Source organism: Crocodylus porosus, unplaced genomic scaffold, assembly GCF_001723895.1.
Source record: "Crocodylus porosus isolate Cpor-Errol unplaced genomic scaffold, CroPor_comp1, whole genome shotgun sequence".
NCBI lineage: Eukaryota > Metazoa > Chordata > Crocodylia > Crocodylidae > Crocodylus > Crocodylus porosus.
In genome coordinates, this window is record NW_017728916.1 from 10,235,681 (window position 1) to 10,258,631 (window position 22,951).

At 52.3% G+C, this 22,951-nt stretch overlaps 1 protein-coding gene across 1 annotated transcript in view; it reads left to right on the forward strand.

Moving 5' to 3' along the window:
- The first annotated feature begins 16,454 nt into the window (after window positions 1-16,454).
- The window catches only part of LOC109310844 (zinc finger protein ZIC 3-like), a 7,067-nt gene continuing 570 nt past the window's right edge, over window positions 16,455-22,951 (forward strand). Inside the window, exon 1 of the mRNA XM_019536174.1 lies at window positions 16,455-16,586. Coding sequence (XP_019391719.1) covers window positions 16,455-16,586 — 132 coding nt within the window. The remainder of the gene's footprint in view (window positions 16,587-22,951) is intronic.

The following is a 22,951-nucleotide window of genomic DNA, read 5'->3' on the forward strand; positions in this document are numbered from 1 at the left end:
AGCAGGGGTTTTTATTGCTATTTCTATTTTCTCACTTTCCGGCCTTTGCAACGCAATGAGCACGGCTCTTCATCTGCCTGTCCAAAATGATGTCTCGTCTTTCCCCCATGTCCCCTTGAGTTGGTTTCCAGCTCAAGCACTTCCAAATTGCCCTTTCAATGGGCGTTATAACTTTGCGTGCGGCTTTGTCCAAGTCCTTCAGAGCTCCTCTCGGGCTTTCCTCATCTTGATCCCCCCGGATAACGTCGTGTCAGCCCTGACGCTTTGCATCTCGCCATTCGTCCCCTATTCCAGACCACGTTGGCTCTAGGACAGATTTTGGACCACTCTCTCGCTATGTGGGCTGTTGACTGGCTATTGCTATGCACGCGCCTGTCATTTCCTAAGACGATGTCTAGCCCGGGCGCTTGGCTCCCTGTTACTGCTCTTACCTGCCTTAGTGCCCAACTGATGGGCTTCGGAGGGTCCTCCAGGACGGCTTTTTGTCGCCGGGATCCTGAAACCCCTCAGAGCTGCCACCTGACACTCACCTGCCAAATTGGAGGCACCAGAGCATCTTCTCAGCGAAATGAGCTGAATTGCATTGGCTGAAATTTTCCCCAGAAACTTCAACCCGAAGCCAGCGCTGGAGATGGGTGCAGCTCGGCAGATGGCACGCGCGGCTCGGAGCAGGATGTTTGACAGGAAGGTGTCGGGCCACTTTAATCATCACCGGTCCATCAGCGATAGACAGGGCTTCCACCTGTGCCTATAATGTAGTGGTGGCTTTTATCCCCCTGCTCTCTGCAAGAAAAGCGTCTTCCCCGTGCTCCGCTGGGGCTCTCAGCTCCCCTCCTGGTAGCTTTTCCCTCAGCTTCTCTGATGCACGCGGAGGACTCATTACTTGCTATTCTGGGACTGAAGCTCAGCTCTGTTTTTCTTGTCCTCTGCCGGCCTCAACGCAGCCTCTCCTGGCAGGTGACTGCAGGCAGGGGCCGGGCTGAGCAAGCCCAGCTTTGGGGAGAGCATTTTGTCCTTCGGTAGCATTTTCACCTTTTTATCTTGCACTCAGCCTCCCTCTGCCATGGGTGCTTTTATCCCCATTTCACAGAACTGAGCGCAGAGAGGTTAAATGCAATAGCGACGGTCACGTGGGGGGGTCAGTGGCAGAGCCAAGGGCAAGCGGCAGACTTGCGGCAGCCACGGGCATGCTCCAGGCAGCGTGCAGACACGCGGGTGCACATGTCAGTACTGATCATTATTGTTTGCGTCCCTGCAGGGCCTGTCTCATTTGGGAGCCCTGGGAAGACTCGCTCGCAGGGCTCGCCTACCGGTCCAAAAGGTCAGAGCAAGCCCGGTCAGGGAGCGGTGAGTGAGCAGGGAAGTGCCAGCCAGAGAAGGCGATGCACGCGATGAAGGAGGATCTGGAGGGAACGCAGGCATCGCCGGCGTGGTCCCCGGCAGGTGACCGACTGGCTGCTCGGTCCGGCCCCGCAACGCTGGGGAGCAGCGCGTCCTGCAGAAGTTTGCAAGGGCCTTCCTGAGCTGGCAGGCATCTTGGCCCTGCTTGGAGCTGCTTCTCCGCTGCAGCCGGATTCACGCTATGGGCCGGCGCAGGACACAAGAGGCAGGGAAACTTGCACGAGAACTTGATAATAACCTCAGCCGATCCCGCTCCTTTCGCAGAGCACGAGGCATCAGCATCCAGGGGATACATCACGGTTCCCTGGGATTTGTGATGAATTCATAGGTTGTTATGCAAGGATCGCACCTTGGAAATAACCCAGCATGAGAGGCTAGGTTAGCCTTGATCCTATGACCCCGCTGACTTCCTGCCCTTCGGGCGGGGGGCTGGACTCGATGATCTCCCGAGGTCCCTTCTAGCCCTAACGTTTATGAAATCTATGAAATAAGAGTTATAGAGAAGTCAGGCTGCCAGGGGTCATCTAGTCCAGCCCCCTGCCAGAGGTAGGATCATCCCATACAAATGCATCGTCTAACCTCGTAGCAAAGCTAAACAGCCATCCCTATCACAGCACGAGACACTGCAATCTCCAATTCTTACCCTAACGTATGCTATCCTTGGAGGGGAGGGGGGTAGATGTCACTTTAAAACATTTGTGCCTATATGTGCGTGTCTGAAAGAGTTAAATGATCTTTGGCTTTTGTCATGGTATCAGAGATAGAGAGGGGGGAAAAGAGATCTCCTGTAGAAACATATTTGCTATACTAGACCGATCACAGGGGTTGACCCGATAAATCAAATATCATATACAATAACACACAAATAAATACATACTATGGTCTTGCTAAGCACGCCGTATTTGCCGTGTACATTTAGATGGCCAGTACTGGATTATTATAGTCTGTCACTTAGTCATGAATTTAGATAATTTGTAAGGCGAACGTTATTTAATAGGCCGGAAGAAGCCTTTTGGAGCTGTTGTTATCTCTCATGTAAATGCATGTTAAGGCAATTTGAAAATGCATATTACGTTCTTGATGGACTGTATAGCGGCTCTGGAATTGTTAAAGTCTTTTATATTGTGTCAATCCTCAGCAGTACTAAGCTATTTGCACTCTCTGTGACATGAGCTTCAGCTAATGGAAGGAGGAGAGTGGACCCCTGCGGAGGCCAAACCAAAAGCATTACTTACAGCAGAAATTAGTGTCCTGGCTGGACAGGGGCACAACGCCGGTCCGGTCTAACAGGTGGAATAGCTAAGGGTACAGGGAAAAGAGACCAGAAAGTCCAAGGCAAGCAAGGCTGAGACCATAACCGTGAGAGATAACGTCGACGAACCCGCCTGAGGCTTCCCATCGTGTAGCGGCAGGGCCTACCAACGTGATGCCGCGGCGCGGCGGCGGTGAGGGCAGAGCTGGAGGCTTGCAGCAGCGGTGCTCGGGACTTGCTCGTTAAGGTCTTTGGGAGCTCTCCGGTGTGGAGAGAGGGCTAAAATATTGTTATTACCATTTGTTAACAAACAGCAGAGTGCAACGGTGCCATTAATGGCAGGTAGGGAGGGGAGGCAGGGGTCCGGCACTGCCCAAAAAGCTGGCTCCATGGCCAGGTGTCACTGGGAATAAGAGGCAGGCATGGCAGGAAAAAATAGCAGGATCTCAAGATTACAGGCTTAAAATTGCCGTAAGAGTAGGTTACATTTGTACTTATTTTCTGCCCGTGCAAGCAGCCTTGCGCTGTGCCGTTTTCGACTGTTATTACAGCCTTTGGGCCGGATTCAGGAGCTGAAATGTGTCCTGCCTGACTCGGATATATTTTTTGATTCAGCTCAGTAAAAATCTGCGATTCATTAAGTGCTTGTCATGTTTTGATACGTGGATCAGGAACTGATCAATAGCCAGCCAAATTTAATAAAAAGGAGCTCTATTCTTGGGAAATGAGCTTGTTACCATGCCAACTATCGATCTTCCCTGACAAGCTGCTGTAAGTCGCAAAATGGGGTCCTGATGGGCAGGTCAGTCGGCTTGCCTGCCTTCAGGAGATGGTGCCGATCTCCGTCAGATGGGAAAGGGGCTGGAGACAGCCCTGTATGTGTTTTTTCATGGCGCGTCTACGTGTTGCTTTGGCAAAGGCGCTAGATGGCCCGGAGTGATCGGAAATAATCCAAAGTCGATTTTTCGTACCAGCTCTATAGTGGCGGAAATGCAAATGCACAGGCAATGCCAAGCTGCATTCCCGGATGTGGAAATGCAAGGTTCGTTGGGGCACCGTCCCAGTGAGAGAGGGGTCAGGACCGCTGGGTCTTTGGGGTGAGTTTTCAGAGGGCGTAAGGTTGCGTGTGGGACACCCTCATCATTAGCTTGCAGATACCAACTGGCCTGCACCCAGGCACGCATGGCAACGTGTGCCCAGCCACCCACTGCAGCATTCAGCCTGAGAGCTTGTGCTCAGGAACCGAGGCTCTGTTTCTGCAAGGAGCTATTTTTCCCTTTAAAATGCCCCATTGTTGCTACCACAGGAATCATAGGAAACGAGGGCTGAAGGGAGCTCTGGATGTCACATCCAGTCCAACCCCCTGCTCCAAGCAGGACCAGACCCAGCTACATCATCCCAGCCAAGTCCAGTTGGGTCTTCAAGGATGGAGGCTCCACCACGTCTCTGGGTAGCCTGTTCCAGGGCTTTCCTACGCTCCTCGTGTGAATCACACCAGCGGTCTGTCGGGCCCAGTGTCGTGTCTCTGAGGGGAGGTAAAATAAGAGGCAGCAGGCAGCGATGTGGAAGAGCTTGTCCCTCATATAGGCTTTGCCGGGATCTCTAAGCGTTGGAGGAGGACTTACGTGTCGAAGCACCAGAATTAAACTTCTTTGCAAAATGTTGGTTGTCATCAGTGATGGCTGTGGACATTTTTCACTCTCCTGAAAGTCCGGCGCCCTTTGGGAAGCTGAAATTCTTGCCCTTGGGGACTTGCTGTGGGTTTTGTAACTAAAAGAGGTGCTCAGCAGCTGGTGGGAGCTCTAGCAGAGCCCGAGCCCGAGCCCAACTATGACTTTGAGAAGACTACAAAGGGAAAGCTGGTGTTTTGCACCAGAGACAACATCCCTGTGGGTGTCTCCACCCCGCAGCTGATGTGAATAGCTGTTTTCCTTATTGTGTTGCACCGACCAACAACCAAATAAATGTTGCACCGCCTGTTCCCCCCCGCCCACCCCCGTGTCTCCATTGCATCCTGATACCGTAGCATATAGTCTTCGGGGAACCAGGATTCATGTCTACCACCAGCATCCAGAGGGCTGTGGCTCTCGGAGTGTCTTACACACCCTCCAGAGCCCATTCTGGGGTCTCCTAGTCGTCTACTTGCAAGAAAGCGCGAGCACTGGACCTCTGCAGGAGCAGATTATGGCTGGAGTCTCAGGATACAAGCCGGGGTGTTTGTAAAGACTAAGAGAGGAGTGCCGGTAGCATACAGCGAGATGGATGGGAAGATGAAGGGGGTCTGTAAAGGGGAGATATGAAAGGACATCGGGCTGGTTAACCACCGAATTCAAAGGACCCCACGAAAGATTTGGAAACACCAGCTGAACGTGGATGAGGGCTGAGGACAGCTGGGAAATGCAAATCCTGGGCGTCCGAGGTTTTGCTTTGCCCGATGACCCAGTTTGCAGCGGTCAGTGATTTTTATTGGTGCCCCTTTCCCCCTGCACAAAGGAAGGAGGGCTGGGTATGCCGGATGGGCTCCTTCCCACACAGGCTGCACCGGGCGGGGAGCGAAAGGCGCTGTATTCTGGCCTCTGCTAGGCGATGCACATCCTGTTTGCACAGCCGGGAGACACACTTCTTCCGGAGGCATCCTGCCAGCTGAAATCCCAGCCCAACTTTGCCCTTGCAAGCCTTTCAGCAACAGAGAGGACTGCCCAGGCCAAGGGAGGTGATGAATTCGGAGAGAAGGAAACAAGCCCAGTACATGGGGATGACTGGCCACTTGGACCTTCTCCATCAATGATTACCGACACAAGTCAGGGGCGACACTAGATGATCGTGTGAGGTTCCTTCCAGGCCTACTTGCCTATGATCTGAAGTCACAGGGCATTTTAAACGCAACATGCACACCTCCGAAGTGGTGCATAGGGCTGGATTCACTGCCACTAACTTACACTCACTTGTTTTATACTTTCTTTGGGCTCCTCAACACACAAACTCAATCCACTTAGAGGTGCCAGGTCTACCTATGTAGAGGGGTTTCTAAGGGCCTGGGACAGATAGACACGCATCTTGGTGCCCTGTACATTGGTGTGCACAAAGATATGAATCACACCACAGCTCCCGACAAGGGTGCAACCGTCCTGGGGTAGCTCATGCAAGCTGGCAGTTATGAAGTGAAGGCCTGATTGCCTTTAGCAAATAACTACCCCAAGGGGGTCATGGATAGACCAAATCTAAGCCAGGCTCACTTGCATTGGTAGGATTTCAGGAGTGGCTGGATTAGGTAATAGGACCCTGCACACTGCTTTTCACTGCCTTGTAAGCCCTTCATCTCTCCTGCCATGAACTGAGACCTGGGGTCTTAGGCACCATGGAAATGTGGAACAAAAAAATGGTCCCTGTTTCAGGAACTGATGATCTTAAAAATACAACAGGTGGAAGCGGGCGGACGAACAGACGCGGGAAGCCAAGGAGATGGAGAGATGAACGGCAACGGGCTCAGCTCCATGTTATTATACCACTATTGATATCGCCCAAAAATGAAGCCTCCCCACTCCCCAGTGGATGTCACAGCCCTTACTTCTAGCATTTCAAATGCCTGGATCCTACAGTCAGCATTCACTATCAACCTAGTTTTAATGAAGTTTTTGAAAAAGGGATTAGCTCCCATTCTCTCTCTCCGCTGCAGCCAGGTTTCACCGATGGTCACTAAAGCTTTCCAGTTACCAGGAGGTTGGAAGCAATGTTTTAGCCCTTTTAAAATGCTTCTGATGTTGTTCATTCTGCAGAAGGGACAGCGCGCACAGATTGCACGGGGGTTGTGCTAGAAGGATGTAAGTCATGTCTGCTTGGGAAACCCCTCTTTGCCCCATGGTGCTGGGAGTAATATTATCTCTCGGTCCTGCGGATGTTGCCGTTCGCTGCTTGATTTCAGTTGGGTTAGACCCCAAGTGTGCATGAGAGCCTCTAAGAGCTCAGGCCCCAAGAAGACCAGCACCACATGAATGTGCTGGGAGATGGATAGTCGTATAAGCAAAACTGGTTGGCTGTTGAAAAAAAAAAAATACCCCTTAACTTTCCTCTCCCCTGCTATGAGTTGGCTGATTTGTTATGGGTACAGGACACATGAGACTTGCGAAGTGATTGGAAGGAAAACTGGGGAGGTCCCTTGTAGACAGGCTTCGAACCACACTTTGACGCTTGGTGGGGTCTGCAAAAAAAATTAAACGGGTCCATTGATGAATAAGTCCCTCTAAGTGAAGGAGCAATGCGCTCGGAGACCCCCCGCCCCCAGGTTATGATTTTCAAACGTTGCAGGGGGAGCTCCTCTCATGGGGGGGGCTCAGCCCCCATAAGCCCCCCCTTTATTCGCAGCCTGCTCGTAGATCACTTTAGCAAGCATGTTCCCTGCAGAAAGGGAGAGCTGGAGAAGAGCACGGAGGTACGTATGGGAGAAGCGGGTGAGACGTGGACAGAGGCCTTTCCAGGTTGGCACCGAGGGCTCTCGTGAATAAGGGGCCTTTTCCGCGCACTTTTTATATCACGCATTTCCTCTCTCGTTCCATGAACATCCTGCATATATAGACAGAGGTGTGTGAGCGGGGATTGATAGGGAAAGATTGGCAGCTCGGCCTTCCCGCGGGTACAGACTTCAATACCAGGAGCTGCTGTGTGTTCCTCATAGTTAAGTCCTTTGCACCTAATATCACTTAATAGTCTGGAATTGAAAGGATCTCTCCCGTCCCTTTGCAGCGAGCTACATTTAGAAAAAGAATTTTTTTTAGACAGAACTGAAGTAACTCTGCATGTCGGACCTTGTGTGGCATCCTTTAATGACAGGGTTTCAGCGACCGTCGTGTGAAGCCTGGCACTTGCACTGATACGTCTAGGAAGGGAAGTGGCAAATCGGGTCCACTGCAAACTGCACAGGTCTAAGGTGCATCGGAGGGCTTCTGGGAGCAGAGCATGGTCCCTCGCCTGTACAAAACTGATACTGTGCAGCTCTGGAGATGCCCCGTGCAGCTGCAGATTTCAGAAAGGTGGAATCAATATTAACTGAAAGCCATCACCACTTGATCTGCTTTCATTGCAGTCACCCTGTGAGCATTAATAAGGTTTCATCCTGAGTCCCCCTTTCCAGCCCTGTCTCCTCCCAAGGTTTTGGGCTCTCAGACACTGGCAGACATCCCTGTGAAGCTTGCTAACATCACTTGTTGCGCTGAAAGCCCCTTTCAATATTTAACAAAGGAGGATGCAATTACTTCGGTAAAGTTTAGCCTTCTGGGGCCTAACAAACCATTGCATTCCCCTAGTTTCCACCGAGGTAAATCTACTGATTTCAATAGCGCTTAAGGAAGTGCTTGTAGCCTGTGCTGTATTGGGGCGGTGTCATACATGCACCGAACTTTCAGCACATGGGTAGGCACTATGCTGAATTGCAACCTAAAACAAAACTCTCCTGACAACTTGAGTGAAGGATTTGCTTGAGGAAGGACTGGCGGATGAAGCCATTGATTGCTATGCTCTATACCTTTTGGCAAGTTTAAAAAAAGTTATCAACTTCAGGTATTCTGCTTTCTATGAAGCTTTGTTTGCTGGCTACAGGCATCTCCCAGCCAGGTATGCAAGGGGGGTACATTTTCCACTTAGCACTGGAGCTGGCCTCCAGCGCCTACAAAGCACACCGAACGAGGAGGGGTCTCAGCACCGCGCACGGGAAGGAGGTATGCGATTTCTGTTATTGTTCATGGGTGTTCCCCGCCTCGCCCTTCTGAGCAGAGCTGAACGCCCACATCTGAAACGACCGAAGCATAAAATCCTTCCAACAAATTCAGCAGGAATATGAGCTGCTGGAGGACCAGACCTGAAAACACTTTATGCTTCAGAGAAGCATGAACCTTGCACGCCAGACACCCAGCACGCTGCCAAAACCGCGTCCCGCCTCGCCGGCGTTCCCGCGGCTGGGCAGGGCCTCGCATGCCACGCTGCAAACCAGCGCGTTCTTCCTCGGTTTTGAGGACTGTCGCTGAAGTCGGCGGGTGCTTTCCCGCAAGGGTGCCAACAAATTTATTTCTCTTGCTGGTTTGACGAGGATGCTGTACGGCGTCCGTGACACATCGTTCGCCCTCGACGTCCAAGTGATGCTACTCAAAAATCATGGGAAGGTGGGGAGTAATTCACTCTTCTCTGCTGGTAATACACCCCTTCTGTCTCCTTGACACAAAAATATAGTATAAATGCTCCAAAGCTGACATTTTTGGAGTATGCAGTAGTAATATTTTCCCTGTGCGAGGGCCTAGACAACATGTCATATTCCCCTCATTTTTTATATAACCGCACACATCTCTGCATTTGCTCTGGGTAATAAATCAAAACCAACACCCATCCCTCTACTCGGAGCAGGAGTGCTTTCTTGGTCTCTGCAAAGTTGGCAGGAAAAAAGATACTGGATCCTCCTGAATTAGCCACAGCCACTCGTCTTCGGTATCACACCCGCTCCCTGCTAGAAATGGCAAAAGTTAAGGGCCCAACATTGCTGCTTGGAGAAATAAACAGCAATCTGCTAGATGCAGAAAGCTGCACATTTGAGGCAGGCAATACTGCTGTGTTCGGCCTCAAATCTGATTTTTAATATGAATTACATCTGGCATATGCTGAGCTGCATCTTTTTCAGCGACTCAGAAACCACCTGGATGGCTCGAAGTCAAGCCGCTCATGTTTTTCCCCTTGCTTTTATTTTACCTTAACTCGTTTTTGCTGTTTTTTCCTTTTCTTCCCTTCCTTCCTGTTATCACGCACCAACGTAATAAAGCAATACCACCGAGGTAAGTAAGCAATACCTAATAAACCCACAGGAGTATATTGACATTTATATTTACATTTTCTTTTCTACCTCGGAGAACACGTAACGCCGGCAGAGCCTCCCCGTGCCTGAAGAAGGGCATTTGCTCCCGAACGCTTTGCAAAGAACAATTTTTGTCCTGCTATTGAGTTGTTCGAATAAAATATATCAATTGCATCTACCCCAAGACCCTCGCCGGCCCTAGTGGTATCTGAGTCATTTGCTGCATTTCCTAGTTCGGATCAGCATGCTTTCCATACCTATGTCTTTCTTCCATTGATTTTTAGGATGTGAGGGCTTGTCAAAAAGCGAGTAGGACATCACTCCCTTGCCCACAGGAGCCCTGCTGCCGCGGGGAGGTTTACAGTCCGTCTTGCGACAGCGATGCCAAGATCGTGGTGCCAAGTCTACCCGAAACCCTTGCTGTTGTTGCGTCCCCTCCCCGGCGCGAGCAGCGCAATGGAAATAGCACCGACTGTCAGGAATTTGTCCAGCCTTGTTAACTGGAGTGTCGAAAACTTCTGCCGCTCGCCACTCGGCCCCGGTCTGTTGTCTCCAGTCAAGGAAAAATGTAGACACAGTCATGCTGATTTTCAGGGTTGAGTGACTTCATGAAGAAACACGGAAAGTTCGTACAATCTCGCTTTTAGGGTGCAGGATAAATAAAGCCCACGGCCTCCCTGCATTTAAGGTGGAGAGCCCTCCAAGCCACCTGTATTTTACTGCCAAGTCAGGAGCCTTGCGTTTATTAAGGGGTTCACTTCAATGGGAGGTGGGTACCTAAGCATCTTGGAGGAGTTGAGGCCAAAGCCTTATTTATGTGGAGCCGATTCTCTTCCATCAACTCAACCCAGGACTGGAGAAGCCATAATTATTTTCAGCTTCATAGGAAAGAAAAGTCATCTTTCTTTTTTTTTTTTTTGCCTTGTTTCTTTTATGAGTTGATTTGATAGTATATAATAAGGTGAAGGAGGTTTTTGAGTTTCTGGTGTTCAGGCTAGAAACATGGAGAAAATTAATGCCAGAAGCAAGGTGTATGTCTAAGTGCCTGTTGGTCTGTTTTAGAGGGGGTGAAGGGCAGAGTTGGGTGTTAATACATATTGGGGTAGAAAGATCCTTTCCATCCAGACACATGGCTAAAATCCTGCCTCCTTTACGCATGCAGAGCTCGTGTTCAAGTCAAGATGCTCTGATTGTGTAAACCGTCATCGCTCCTCCAAGGCCACGCGGCAATGATGGTTTCCCCTCCCTGAGGAGCTGAGCCGGTGGAGAGGTTTGCTCGAGTTCAGCTAGCAATAATCAGCCCCATCCTAAGGCCATACAAATATACTAGCGCTCTGAACCAAGCAAAGCCCTTAAATGCACGTTGAACAATCAGTGTGCGCGGCCCAGCGCTGGCTTGTGAGCCTTAAATAACCAGGTGCTTGTTTCACAGAATCAGGCCCTGAGGCCAAATGCAGTGATGAAGGGACGCTGCCCCTTCCCCTCTCCACTGGTGATCAGGCAACCCGTGTGTGGGTCTCTACCCGGGAATTAAAATGTAAAGCTCTGAGCCAAATGTTGCTCTGTCACTCGTTTCATGAGGGTTGCATCACTTCGCCATGGGATCCCTGAAGCCCAGGTCCTCAAAGGTGCCTAGGCCGCTTGCTTTGTCTTTGTGCGTGCACTGCAAACCGCGCTCGCTTGCTTGTAGGGACCAGTCTGTATCAGAATCGCCGCTCCCTTGACTCCTTCCTGGCCAGAAATGTTTTTCCCACACTCGGCTGATATTTCAGCCCTACCAGTCGTTTGACTTTCTGCAGCTATAACCTCAAAATCCCGGAAGACGTTGCAAACAGCACTTGGCAGCATGGACGGCAGCAATTGGAGCCTGTTTCCCTCTGTATGTTCTTGCATAGCTCCTACTGCCGCCACGCACCCCATTGGAGACGAGAAAGGACTCCTGTAGACACGAATATCGGCTCTTGAAAGAGAAAATGAGCTGAAATTCGGAGGACTTTCAGGCCCAACTCCTGCCATTTACAGAGATGAATAGTGCTGTTACCACTGAAAAGGGAAACCATGCACTTCCCCAAGAAGGCAGATCTTATGTACTCTGTATCCCTCTAAAGGAAACTGTACGGCAGGTCAGGCTGTCAGTGGAAATCAGCACGTCCGCACGCAACCAATGCCACAGCAAGCACTACTCTGCCTTCTCCTTTCTTGTATTTCGGGGGAGACCCTCGCATCCAATGGGAAGGGGAACTTGGTTCTCCGAACAAGTGATATGCTGTGGGACAGGATGATATAAGGTGGTAATTTTAGGGTTTCTTTTTAAAAAAAAAATTATTTAGCAATTTAATTTCTTCTGCATTGGGCAACGATCATTTAAATGTTAAGCTCTTGTGCGTAAGCCCACAGATGCTACAGCGAGGCAGCGTTTCCAACGCTTGCTGTTTTATTGCAAGACTTGTGTTAAATGGTGTTTCTCTTAAAGTCCCAGCTCCAGACATGGTATGATGATGGGAGAATCTCAGCTTTTGCTTTTTTTTTTTAACAGAAAAGTACGTTCCAGACTTTTGGCGGCAGAGAAAACTCTGGAAATGTAGTCAGCTTTAGTCCTGACAGCAGGACATTTAAAAAAGAAACCTCCAAAGTATTTGTATTGAAAAGTATGATGATTTTAAGACAATCTTATGAATTTGGGGGCTCATGATTTAGAAAGCTGACCCATGATTTTTGAAAGCCTGGGATTGCAATATAATCAGTTTCTGCACACGATTTTTTTACAAGTCGGCGTCACGTTCATGTTGGCCTCGGCGCTTTGGCCAATCCTCATAAAGCTTTATTTCCTTCCATATATTTTCTCGTTCCTTCTCCTACCTGGCAGCTTATCAGAAAGGATGGCAGAGGGGGCAATTAACTGCTGAGAGCCCATGTTAATTTATCAATCCCAAGACTGACTGGAAAGCAAAGTTATTGCAGGCTCTGAACAAAACCATACTGCAGCGAAGAGTGTTTTTTAGCGTGTTCTTCTTCCTGCCCTTAGAGTGGGACATAACCTGAAGTAATAGTAATAGCAACAATAATCAATAATGATGATTGTTGTTAGTATATCCCTCACCTGACCCAGAACCACTTCTTTTTTCTTGTTCTTTTTTCTTTTTCACTTCTTATCTTTCAGGCTGTGCCCTCTTTGGGACCCTGCTGTTGATTACGTCCAGCAGCTAGTGCCGAGCAGCTTAATTAGAGTTTGACTTTTAGGTGCTAGTTCAGTGTGAATAATCAGCAATGCCTTTAATCAGCTGTATGTTAGGCCCAAAGGGAGTCTTGGCTTTCTCCCCGTTCCCTGCTCTCCTGGCACGGAGGAGCACTTGGTCTGGGTGGATTTGAACAGGACTTGTGTCCAGTGTGCAGCGCGTGCTCTGGGGAACTGTTCATGCACTTGGGTCACTACCTGCACCTTTCGGGGTATTAGTATGTCAGGACCGGGCCCTGGGCCACTTGCAGCGCCCACAGAGCCGGAGACACGCACCCGCGTCCATGACCCACTCGCTGTGCCGTGTCCAAGTTCACCCCCTCCTCGTGATAACATTGCCCAATGCACAACAGGACTATGGGCTGTGCCAAGCAGCCGTGTGCTCACTGCTCCCCTAATCAGGCTGGGTCTCGGGGGCCGAGCGAGTCATCGTTGCCTGGGCTGAGCAGGGAGCCTAGGACCGGGCCCAGTTAGGAGCACTTGCATTGCTGCTTGGCGTCCCCCAGGCCCGGTGGGCAAAGCTCTTCTGGCTGCAGGAAGCAACAATCGGTGCCTCTGCAAGGCCGGGGCGCCCTGTCTTTCCAGAGGGTGCGCCCACGGGGGGCACAAAGGAGCCCACAACATAGCTTGGTGAAGGAATTGCAGAAAAACCAGGCAGCGGGGCCCCAGGGTGGAGCCCGTCCCTTGCTCATGGCAGGACTGCCCCTGTCTAAACCGAGCCTGGACAAAACAGTTTCCTGGGACACGACTCCTGGGCCCCAGAAGGCAAGGACTGGTGGCAAATTGAGCTCCGGGGCTTAGCTCAGCATCACTGAGAGAGAGAAGCCCCTGCAACGGGTGCTCATAAGCACGGCTCTGCAGGGCTTTGCAATGAGCACAGCTTCGCCCCCCGACGTGGTCCAGGACCGTCTTCCCTTTAGACGTAAGGTCGAGGCGCACGGCACAGGCCCTTTTCCTTCGTGACCAGTTGCTCTGGTCTCATCGTTCAACGCTATTTCTGGTCGAGGGATCCCAGGGTGCCGGGACTCTGCCGAGGCCAGCCCTGCCCTGACTTGGCTGCTTGCGGGTCCAGGAGGTTAACGAGAAGAAAGCCCTCTTTGTTCCCCATGGAGGGTCAATGAATGCAGCTCCTTAACACTAGGAAACGGGACTTCCCCCCACCACCGCCGAAACGCTTTTGGTAAGTGTAGCCATCACCTTAGCTTGCAGCGGGGCCTGATCCTGCCAAGCGGGGCGGCGCGGGACAGGGCCCAAAAGCGCAGCGACGCAAGGCTGCGCTAACTCTGAAAAAGACAGGGTGGGAATGGTAGGAACAAGTTTTCAGGGATCACAAAAATACGTCCATAAATCTTGATCTCGAGGATCTTTTTATCTGCCCGACGCGTAGCAAAATTGCCAAGGGCTTGCAAAGAGAATCACTAATAACCCTCCAGGCTGGGGACTGCAGCAGGAGTTGATTAGGGGGGTTTTAAATACATATAGGATATTGAAGAGACCTCACGTGGCCTTGTTTGGGCAGGGGAAGGACTCGTGGCTCTGAGGGGCCTGTCCTTGTGGGCAGGGCGGTGGTTGCCAGTGAGAACGACCCTCGGACAAAATGGTTACAAAACCAAGCAAAAAATAATAATAATCAAATGAACAAAAAATGGTATTTTTTCCTTCCCTTGCAAATGGCAGTTTTTAATTGATATATTTTAACTCTGGGGGGTGGGAAAAATAGAAGCCGTCTGGGGGTGGTAAGTGCTTCCCCAGCCCTTTCCACTGATGGGTTATGAGACATGATTTACTATCCATGTTCCCACATGCCACGGGGGAGGCAGAGGGTAATTCATGGGTCCTTGCAGCTCGCGGACAGTGTTCAAAGCATGAGCTGTCTCAAGCGAGCGGCTTCCAGCGCTGCTGGGTCCAGCTGCCTCGCGGGGCTTTATCCTGGCCACCCGGGACTCCGCGCATGAGCCCTACCCATCTCCCCCCGCTGGGACCTGTCCAGGTGCCTGCGCGCCTGGTTCCCCAAAGTCAGTCACTGAGAACATTATTAATAAGGACATTTCTGTGAGATCGGCCGCATTTTCCCCAGGCACGCGGTTATTTATTCACCGTGCGTGTCCAGCTGACACCCAAAAAGCTGGAGTGGAAATCGAAGCCCAGCCAGCCAGCAGGCTCCAGGTAAGACTGAGGCTAGGCAGACCAAGATGCCCCATTATGCGCGCTTTCAAAACCTATTGCTACTCAGTCCCACAACCGCAGCTTTGCAGGAGGCCAGCGAGGTCCCCAGGACCTGCCCCGTGCGCTAGCGCTCACCACCCCGCGCCGCCTCCTTGTGCGCCAGTTGCTCGGCGCTGCGGGCGGTGGGGTGGCGAGCGGGCGGCTGCCCCGCGTGTGCCCGTGCTTCGGGCACGGGTGGAAGGGTCCTTCTCGCCGAGGCTCGGGCAGCGGGGAGCTCCCTGTGAGCAAGGGGCTGAGGCTGGCATGGCCTGGCCAGCTCCGGCGCGCCTCCTGCTAACCCTGCCTTGGCACAGCCCGGGGAGCTCAGGGCAGAAAGAAGAGGCTGGGGGGTTATGATACCCCTCCCAGCGGCGGGGTGGCCCTGCCCTGTGGCAGGAGGTGGCCCCTGGCAGGGATAAGGCTTGCGCGGCCCCCACCCCGCGCAGGCACCGCTGCGCCCCTGCCACTGCCACGCAGAGGCGCTCTCCTGCATGCAATTTTCAGCCCAGACCGAGCCTCGGCTTCCCCCCACCCCAACCCCCTCTGGTCGCCCTTTGCAGCCCGCCCGGGACCCCCTCCCCTCCGCCAGCGGCTGAAAATCCCGCGCCGGAGCCGCGCAGGGGTTGCGCGGGGCGCTAGGGATGCGCGAAGGCGGGCTTGAACCCCGCGCACGGCCCCGTGTCCTCATCGCCGCCGTCATCGTGACCGCCAGTATTGTCGTCATCGCCACGAGTATTGCTACAACGTCACCGGCGTGCGTCACCGCGATCCTGGGGGTGCCGGGGGTGGCGGTGAGCGTGAGCGGGCGGCAAGGGCGGCGATGGTCACCCCGGGCATGGCTGCTGCTCATCGTCGTCGTCACCCCGCTGATGACGGTGGCGGTGATAATGATGACGATAGCAAGAAGGATGAGGACTGTCCTCGTCCTCGTTGTGACGTTAGGAATGACGAGAGCATCACCAGCCTGCCCTCGTCATCACTATCCTGATGACGACTGTGGTCGTGACGATGATGATGATAATAGTAAGAACGAAGATGACGATAAAGATGATGATGATAAAGATCGCCACCGTCATGGTCGTACTTGCTGTGACGATAACAAGGATGATGGCCATGATCACCATTGTTAATAACGATCATGACTGCCGTCATCATTATCCTGGTGACGATGATATCATCGCCTTAGTAGTAAGAACTCTTCTTACGTAGTTCTTCATAACCGTAATAAAGATGATGACGATAAAGGTGATGATCATCGTCGTCACGGCCACGCTTGCTATGATGATCACAATGATCGTTATTAATTACGGCGATTCCCGTCGTCATCATTACCCTGACGATGACTGCGGTGGCGGTGATGACGCTAATAAGAGTAAGAACGAAGCTGGCGATAAAGCTGATGATGATCATGCTCGTCGTCGTCACGGTCATGCTCGCTGTGACGACGACAAGAATGATGCTGTCATAATCATCACGATGCTGTGACCCCAGCTGACCATCTTCCGAGGCCCCTGCCAGCCCTACCCTCTATGACGTCTGTGAAGTCATTCCTGATCACGGTCGCGCTCATCATCCTCGTCGGCATCAGCGTCATCCTTCGTATCGCCGTCGCGCTGGCCGCCGGGCCCGGCCCTGGCGCGGCTGCGGCGGCTCGCGGGGCGGCTCGGAGCGGCGGGAGGGGACGGTGCCCCCGCGGCTCCCGCGCGCGGGCAGGGCTGTGCCGGGTGTCACGCGGGCAGGGGCGCTCACAGCCGCCCGGGGGCCGTGTAGCCGCGGCGGCGTGAGACGTGTCCTAGGCGCGTGTGTGCGCACACGCCTGTGTCCGGAGGGGCAGATAGGTAGCCAGATGACGCTGGTTTCACCGTCATACACACAAATATATCCATGTATGTACATACGGGCGTGCGCGTGCAGCCTGATGCTTGCCTGTACGTACATACATACATGCGGGTGTATACACACGTACTCGCATAAATACGCACACACGCATATAGCATCAAGTTGTATACACACACACACGTATGACTGAAACCAGTGTAAGACATATAGTATAAGATACCTGTCCAGCTAAACGTGTATGCATGCAACATCAAGTGTCCACTATGGTCCCGGTTTTGGAGTCATAGTTATATAAATACATAGTTATATAGTGATGTGTGTCCGAATATAACTATACATATGTGTGTGTGTGTGTGTGTATACACACATATATATGTATGAATACATATACATATGTATAAATCTATATATTTATCCATATATATTTATATTTTTATACATATCAGTATATAACGATATACTTATCTATCTATCTAGATAGACAGACAGATAGATATACAGCTGGCTTCGGAGTCATACATACAGATATGTAGATATACATATGTACAGATATGTACACATATCTCTGTGTGTGTATATACAACATCAAGTTGTATATACAACATCATGTACATACAACATCATATACATCATGTATATACAACATCAAGTTGTCCACTACGGTGTTGATTTTGGAGTCATATATGAATCTAGTTATATAAGTATACCGTTATATACTGATATGTATATAAATATGTGTGTATGTGCATACATATATGTGTATATAACTATACAGATAGGGATGTACGAATTTATATACATATCGTGCTTCTTTTGGAGTCATGCACACAAATATGTGTGCGCGCGGGGGTGTGTGTATGTGTGTGTGTGTGTGTGTGTGTGTATATATATATATATATATATAGAGAGAGAGAGAGAGAGAGAGAGAGAGAGAGAGAGAGGATATAATTTTTTGCAGTTTCCCTGTTGGTCTCAAAAGCTATCATTTCGGAACCAAGAGTTCCAGATTTGTGTATTTTTCTTTTTGTCTCAGACCAACACGGCTACCAAGTACATCCCTCTGCGTGTGTACACGCGCACACACCCACACATCCACCCACACACACACACTATCAAATTGTCCACTCTGGTGCTGGTTTCAACGATATGCGTTTATAAAGATATGCATGTCTAAATATATCCATCTATTAATATAAAAATATATCCATTATATATATGTATAGAGAGAGAATTGTATTTCTATATACGTATAACTACATAACTATGTGTTTATGTAACACACGTACCTACGGTATCACGTTGTTCACTCTGGTGCTGGTTTCAAAGAGAGGGAGAGAGAGAGCTGTTTGAAACCAGCATCGGAGTGCACAACTTGATAGTGTGTGTGTGTGCAGATAGATATAGATAGAGAGATAAACATATAATTATACCGTTATACGTATACATAAATATAATCCTCTCTCTCTCTCTCTCTCACTAGATATCGTTATTTTTATATGTGCACATACAAATAAATATGCGTGGGATTCCGAAACCAGGCAACCACATCTATATCGATACACACACATTTCTAGGTACACACGCGTGTGCCTGTCCGTCTGTATCCGCTGCAGATAGATAGACAGGTCGATCGATGGATCTAAATCTCTCTCTCTCTCGGACCCCGAAACCAGCGCCCCGGCGGGCGGCTGGATCCGAATCCGCTCCGAAGCGGGCGCCCCGGCTCCTTTCCCGTCCTGCAGTCCCCCGCAGCACCCCGCGCACGCCCGCGGCAGAAACCCCGCGCCGTCCCGTCGGATCCGCACCCGGGACTCCCCGCGGCGCTGAGCGGGAGCCGGGGGTGGCGGGGGAGGTTGCAGGGTCTCTTGCCACCCCCGTGTCGAGCCCTTCCCCCGTCGGGGGACGACTTGCTGGCTCCGCCCGGACACACGAGCCGCGAGGTTACCGCGGGGGAAGGCAGACGGGGGGGGGGGCTCCGGGGACACACGTCGCCCCCACCAGCTGCAACCGCAGGATCGGGGCCCGAGCCTGCACCGGTCCCCCGGATCGGGGCCCTCCGGGCCGCCGGCAGAGCTGGAAGCGGGGCAGGCTGCGGGGCTGGGCGGGGTCAGAGTGCTGCCGCTTCTGTCGTCATCAGCATCTCTGTCGTCACTGGCATCGTCATTTTCACCCTGGCCTGCGGCCCCCGCCCCACCCGGATCCCCGCAGCCTGGGGCGGGGCGGGCGCCGTGCCCCGCGCTAAGGGCCCGGTGCGTGCGTGCGCCGCTGTTCCCCGGCCGGACACGGCCTCGCCGGCCTGGGAGCGCACACACGTGCGGCCCCGCTAACCCGCGGCAAGGCCGGGGCGGTCGGGAGCGGCTCGGGCTGCGGGCGCTGCCCCGCGGCAAGGGGAGACAGCGGGGGGCGCAGGCCGGGTCAGGGGTCTCGCTGATTGAGACCCCCCACCTCCGGGAGGGATCCTGGAAGGGGCAGGAGCCCGCAGCCCCGGCGGGCAGCAGGGGCAGGGGGGCTCCCTTCGCTCCCCGCTCCCCGGGGCATTTGCACGCGGGCCCCCACTCCCCTCCTGCCCCGGGGGGGGCTGAGCCCGGCCTCCCCGCCGCCGGGCCGGGAGGAGCGGAGGGACTGGGGCTCTGGGGGGGGCGGGGGGTGCTTTTGTTTTTTCGTTCAATTCAACGCGCTAAAAATCACCGTGGACCCGAGCAGGACCCGCCCCGCGCACCCCAGCTGCCCCGCGGGGGTCCCGGCGGCCCCGCAGGCCCCGATCCCGCGGGGGGGGGGGCGTTGCTTTTGCTGCTCCGTTTTGCGGCAGGCCGGCGGGGCCGGGGCTTGACACGAGCCCGGCCACGTCCCGCGCTGGACACGGCGGCACCACCCGCTTTTATTAAAAAGAAAAAAAAGAAAGAGAGAGAGGACCCCCCCCCCGGACCCCGCAGCAGCTGCCCCGTGAACTTCACTTGGCAGTGGCAGGTCCCCCCAGCTCCACCGCTGCCGGTACCAGCCCGGAGGGGACAAGAGCCCCCCCAGCTTCAGCCATCGGCTCCGGGCTGGAGGCTGCGGCTCCCCCCCCCGCCCCCCAGGACGGCTCAGGACAATGAGCCTGTGCTGCACGTGAGGGGCCTGGTGGCAGGCAAAGGTCACTGGCCCCAGGCCGGCGTCTTCACAGCCCCGCGCCCGGCCGGGCCCGGCTCATGAGCTAATTGCACCATGCCTGTTCTGCGGCGGAGCCAGCACCGCACGTGCGGGCGCGGACACACGAGCCCAGGTAGCGGCTCCGCGAGCCCAGCCCTTCCCCCGCCCGCGGGCGGCCCGGAGCCCCGCAGCCCCCCGCACCCCGCGCAGCACGCCCGCAGCTCCGGCCGCCGCTTTCCCCAAACCCAGGCAGGGTTCATTTGTTATCCACCGCTTGCAAAGGGTTGCTTTTTTAAATTTTTTTTAAAAAAATAAATAATGCCCCCCCCCCTCTCTTTAGACGCAATAATTGAAGACAGAAGTGACTCACCTTCCAACTTTGGGAGTGCTCAGGGCGGCTGCGGAGTGGGCATTTTGATGGGTGCTGGTGTGTTACTTACTCAGGGAGACTTTATATCTGTGGCTGGGTTTTTTTTTTTTTTTTGCTTTCTTTGTTTCTTTCTTTCTTTCTTTTTTTTTTTTTTGCAAACCCTAAAATAAAGAATGCGAAGTCTTTCCTGGGGCGGATTGGGGGGGAAGGATGTGAAAGGGCTGCTGTTATAAAGCGCTGCTTGAAGCAGTCTCAATACGTCTCTGAACTTGATCAGATTTTCTGTTTCCTGCAGAGAGACGGCGGCAATCCTGTGAGCCCGGCTCAATAGGCAGACTTTGGGGCTCAGCAAATCTCAGGATATTACAATTACAGCCATCTTTCTTTCTGCCTTTTCTTCCCACTCTTGCTCCCCATCGTTCTTTGCAAATGCTTTCCAGAACAGAAAATGAGTGGATTTATAGTGCTGTCTGCGGCTAATCATTATTCCGAGGCAGAAGGCTGCAGTCGCAAAAAATCGAATGAAAAATAAAATAAAATGTAAAATAATCACAATAAAAAAAAAATCAAAAATCAAAATACAAATGAAACGGATGCAGCAAGGCAAGAAAGAAAAGCAGCGGCCCCGCTCTTGATTCCCCGAGCAGTTGCTACAGGGAGAGGGGGCGAGTCGCTGACGCTGTTTGCGGAGCTGAAAATCCCCGCAGCTCCCACGAGGAAGGGCTCGGGCTTCCCCGGCTCGGCCGGCCGTCCCACTGCCCCGGGGGCCGAGTCGCTGCCCCCCGAGTGCAGCCGCTGCACAGCACAGCCGGGGTCGTCACAGGGGCAGCACGAGCCCCGGCACTGCCCCGGGCTGGGGCAAACCCGCCTCCTCCGCCTCGCCTTGCCCCGTCCCCTGGGCAGCGCGCGGGCCGGGGCGCAGGCTGCGCCGTAACAGCAGCAGCAGAAATAACACGAGCAGCAGTAGCGGGAGTAATAGCAGCGGTAACAATAATGATAGTAGTAGCAACAAAAATAGTGGTAATAATAATAGTAGCGGTAATAATAATGGCAGCCATAATAAGAATAGTGGTAACAATAAAGGTGGTAGTAGTAGTAATAATAATGGTAGTGGTAATAATAATAATAGTGGGTGGTAGTCATAATAATGATAGTGGTGATAATAATGGTAGTAGTAGTAATAATAATAATGGTAGTCATAATAATGGTAGTGGTAATAATAATAATAGTGGGTGGTAGTCATAATAATAGTGGTAATAATAATGGCAGTAGTAATAATAATAGTGGCAACAATGGTAGTAATAATAAAAATAGTAGTGGTAGTAATGGTGGTGGTGGTAGTAGTAGTAATAATAGTGGTAATAATAATAATAGTGGTTGGTAGTCATAATAATAGTGGTAATAATAATGGCAGTAGTAATAGTAATAGTGGTAATAATAGTGGCAACAATGGTAGTAATAATAAAAATAGTAGTGGTAGTAATGGTGGTGGTAGTAGTAGTAGTAATAATAGTGGGGTAATAATAATGGTAGTAGTAATAATAATAATAGTAGTATAATAGTGGTAATAGGCGTAATAGTCGTAGTAGCAGTAACGGTGGTAATTATACCAATTATAATAGTAGTAGTAATAGCGGTGGTAGTAATAACAGGAGTATAATAGCGAGCGAGAGTAGCAGTAGCAGTAATAGTGGTAGTAATAATCGGGTAACAGTGATGTGTACAGGAATTGGAATAGCAATAAGAGCAATGGTGATAGCAGTAATAGCAACAGTCGCAGCAGTAATAGCGGTAAATACAGTAACAGCAAGAGCAACAGCAGTCATAACGGTAGTAGTAATAACAGTGGCAAGGGTAGTGGCAGTAGTAGTGATAAGAAGAGTCAGAGCAACAGTGACTGCGGGAGTAGGAAGAGTGCTGACGGTGGGAGGACTCGCACGCACGCAGCCACGGGCCAGACGAGTGAGCGCGGCTGCTGCTCCGACCAGCCGCGGCGGGAGCCAGGCTCGGGGTAACAATAGTGCCGCGATAACGGTGAGAAGGATCAGTGCTTATGATGAAACACGTGTCACGCTTAGGGCACTGCTCATGGGTTGCTCGCAGGCTGGCAATAGCCGTCTAGCAGGAGTAGCCGGGGTCATAGCGCTGTAGTCACCCTGCCGCCCTAGGGATGCTCGGACCGGGACCCTTCCCCAGGCCCCGCGCAACCGCCCCGCCTGGCCCCATCCGCGGCCAGACCCCAGCGCCCCTGGGCCGCCTTCTTTTTTCTTCTTTTTTGTTGTTGCTTTCCGTCTTGCGGCGCGAGCCCCTGGGGCTGAGGACTTTGCAGCAGGGCAGCGAGACCCCCCTCCTCTCCCTCTCTCTGTCTCCCGCAGCTGGAGATCGCTGCCTGCCTTTGATCTCCCCTCTGGCCCGGGCAGCGCGGCGGCGATCTGCTGCTCGCCCTTCCTTCCCCCGCTGACCCCCAGTAAAATAAAATAGCGGCGAAGAAACCCCAACCCACGAGACTGAAACAAACCAACAAAAAGGGGAGCACAACCCATCGGAGGAAGCCAGCAATGGGGGGGGGGGGGGTGCACGGCGAAGCAGGAGGAAGAGGGGCTCCGTGAATAAAACGGAACGAAGGGATCGACCTTGCAGCGGTCTCAAACCAAACCCGGAGCAGAGCAAGGCGCGCGAACAAGAGAA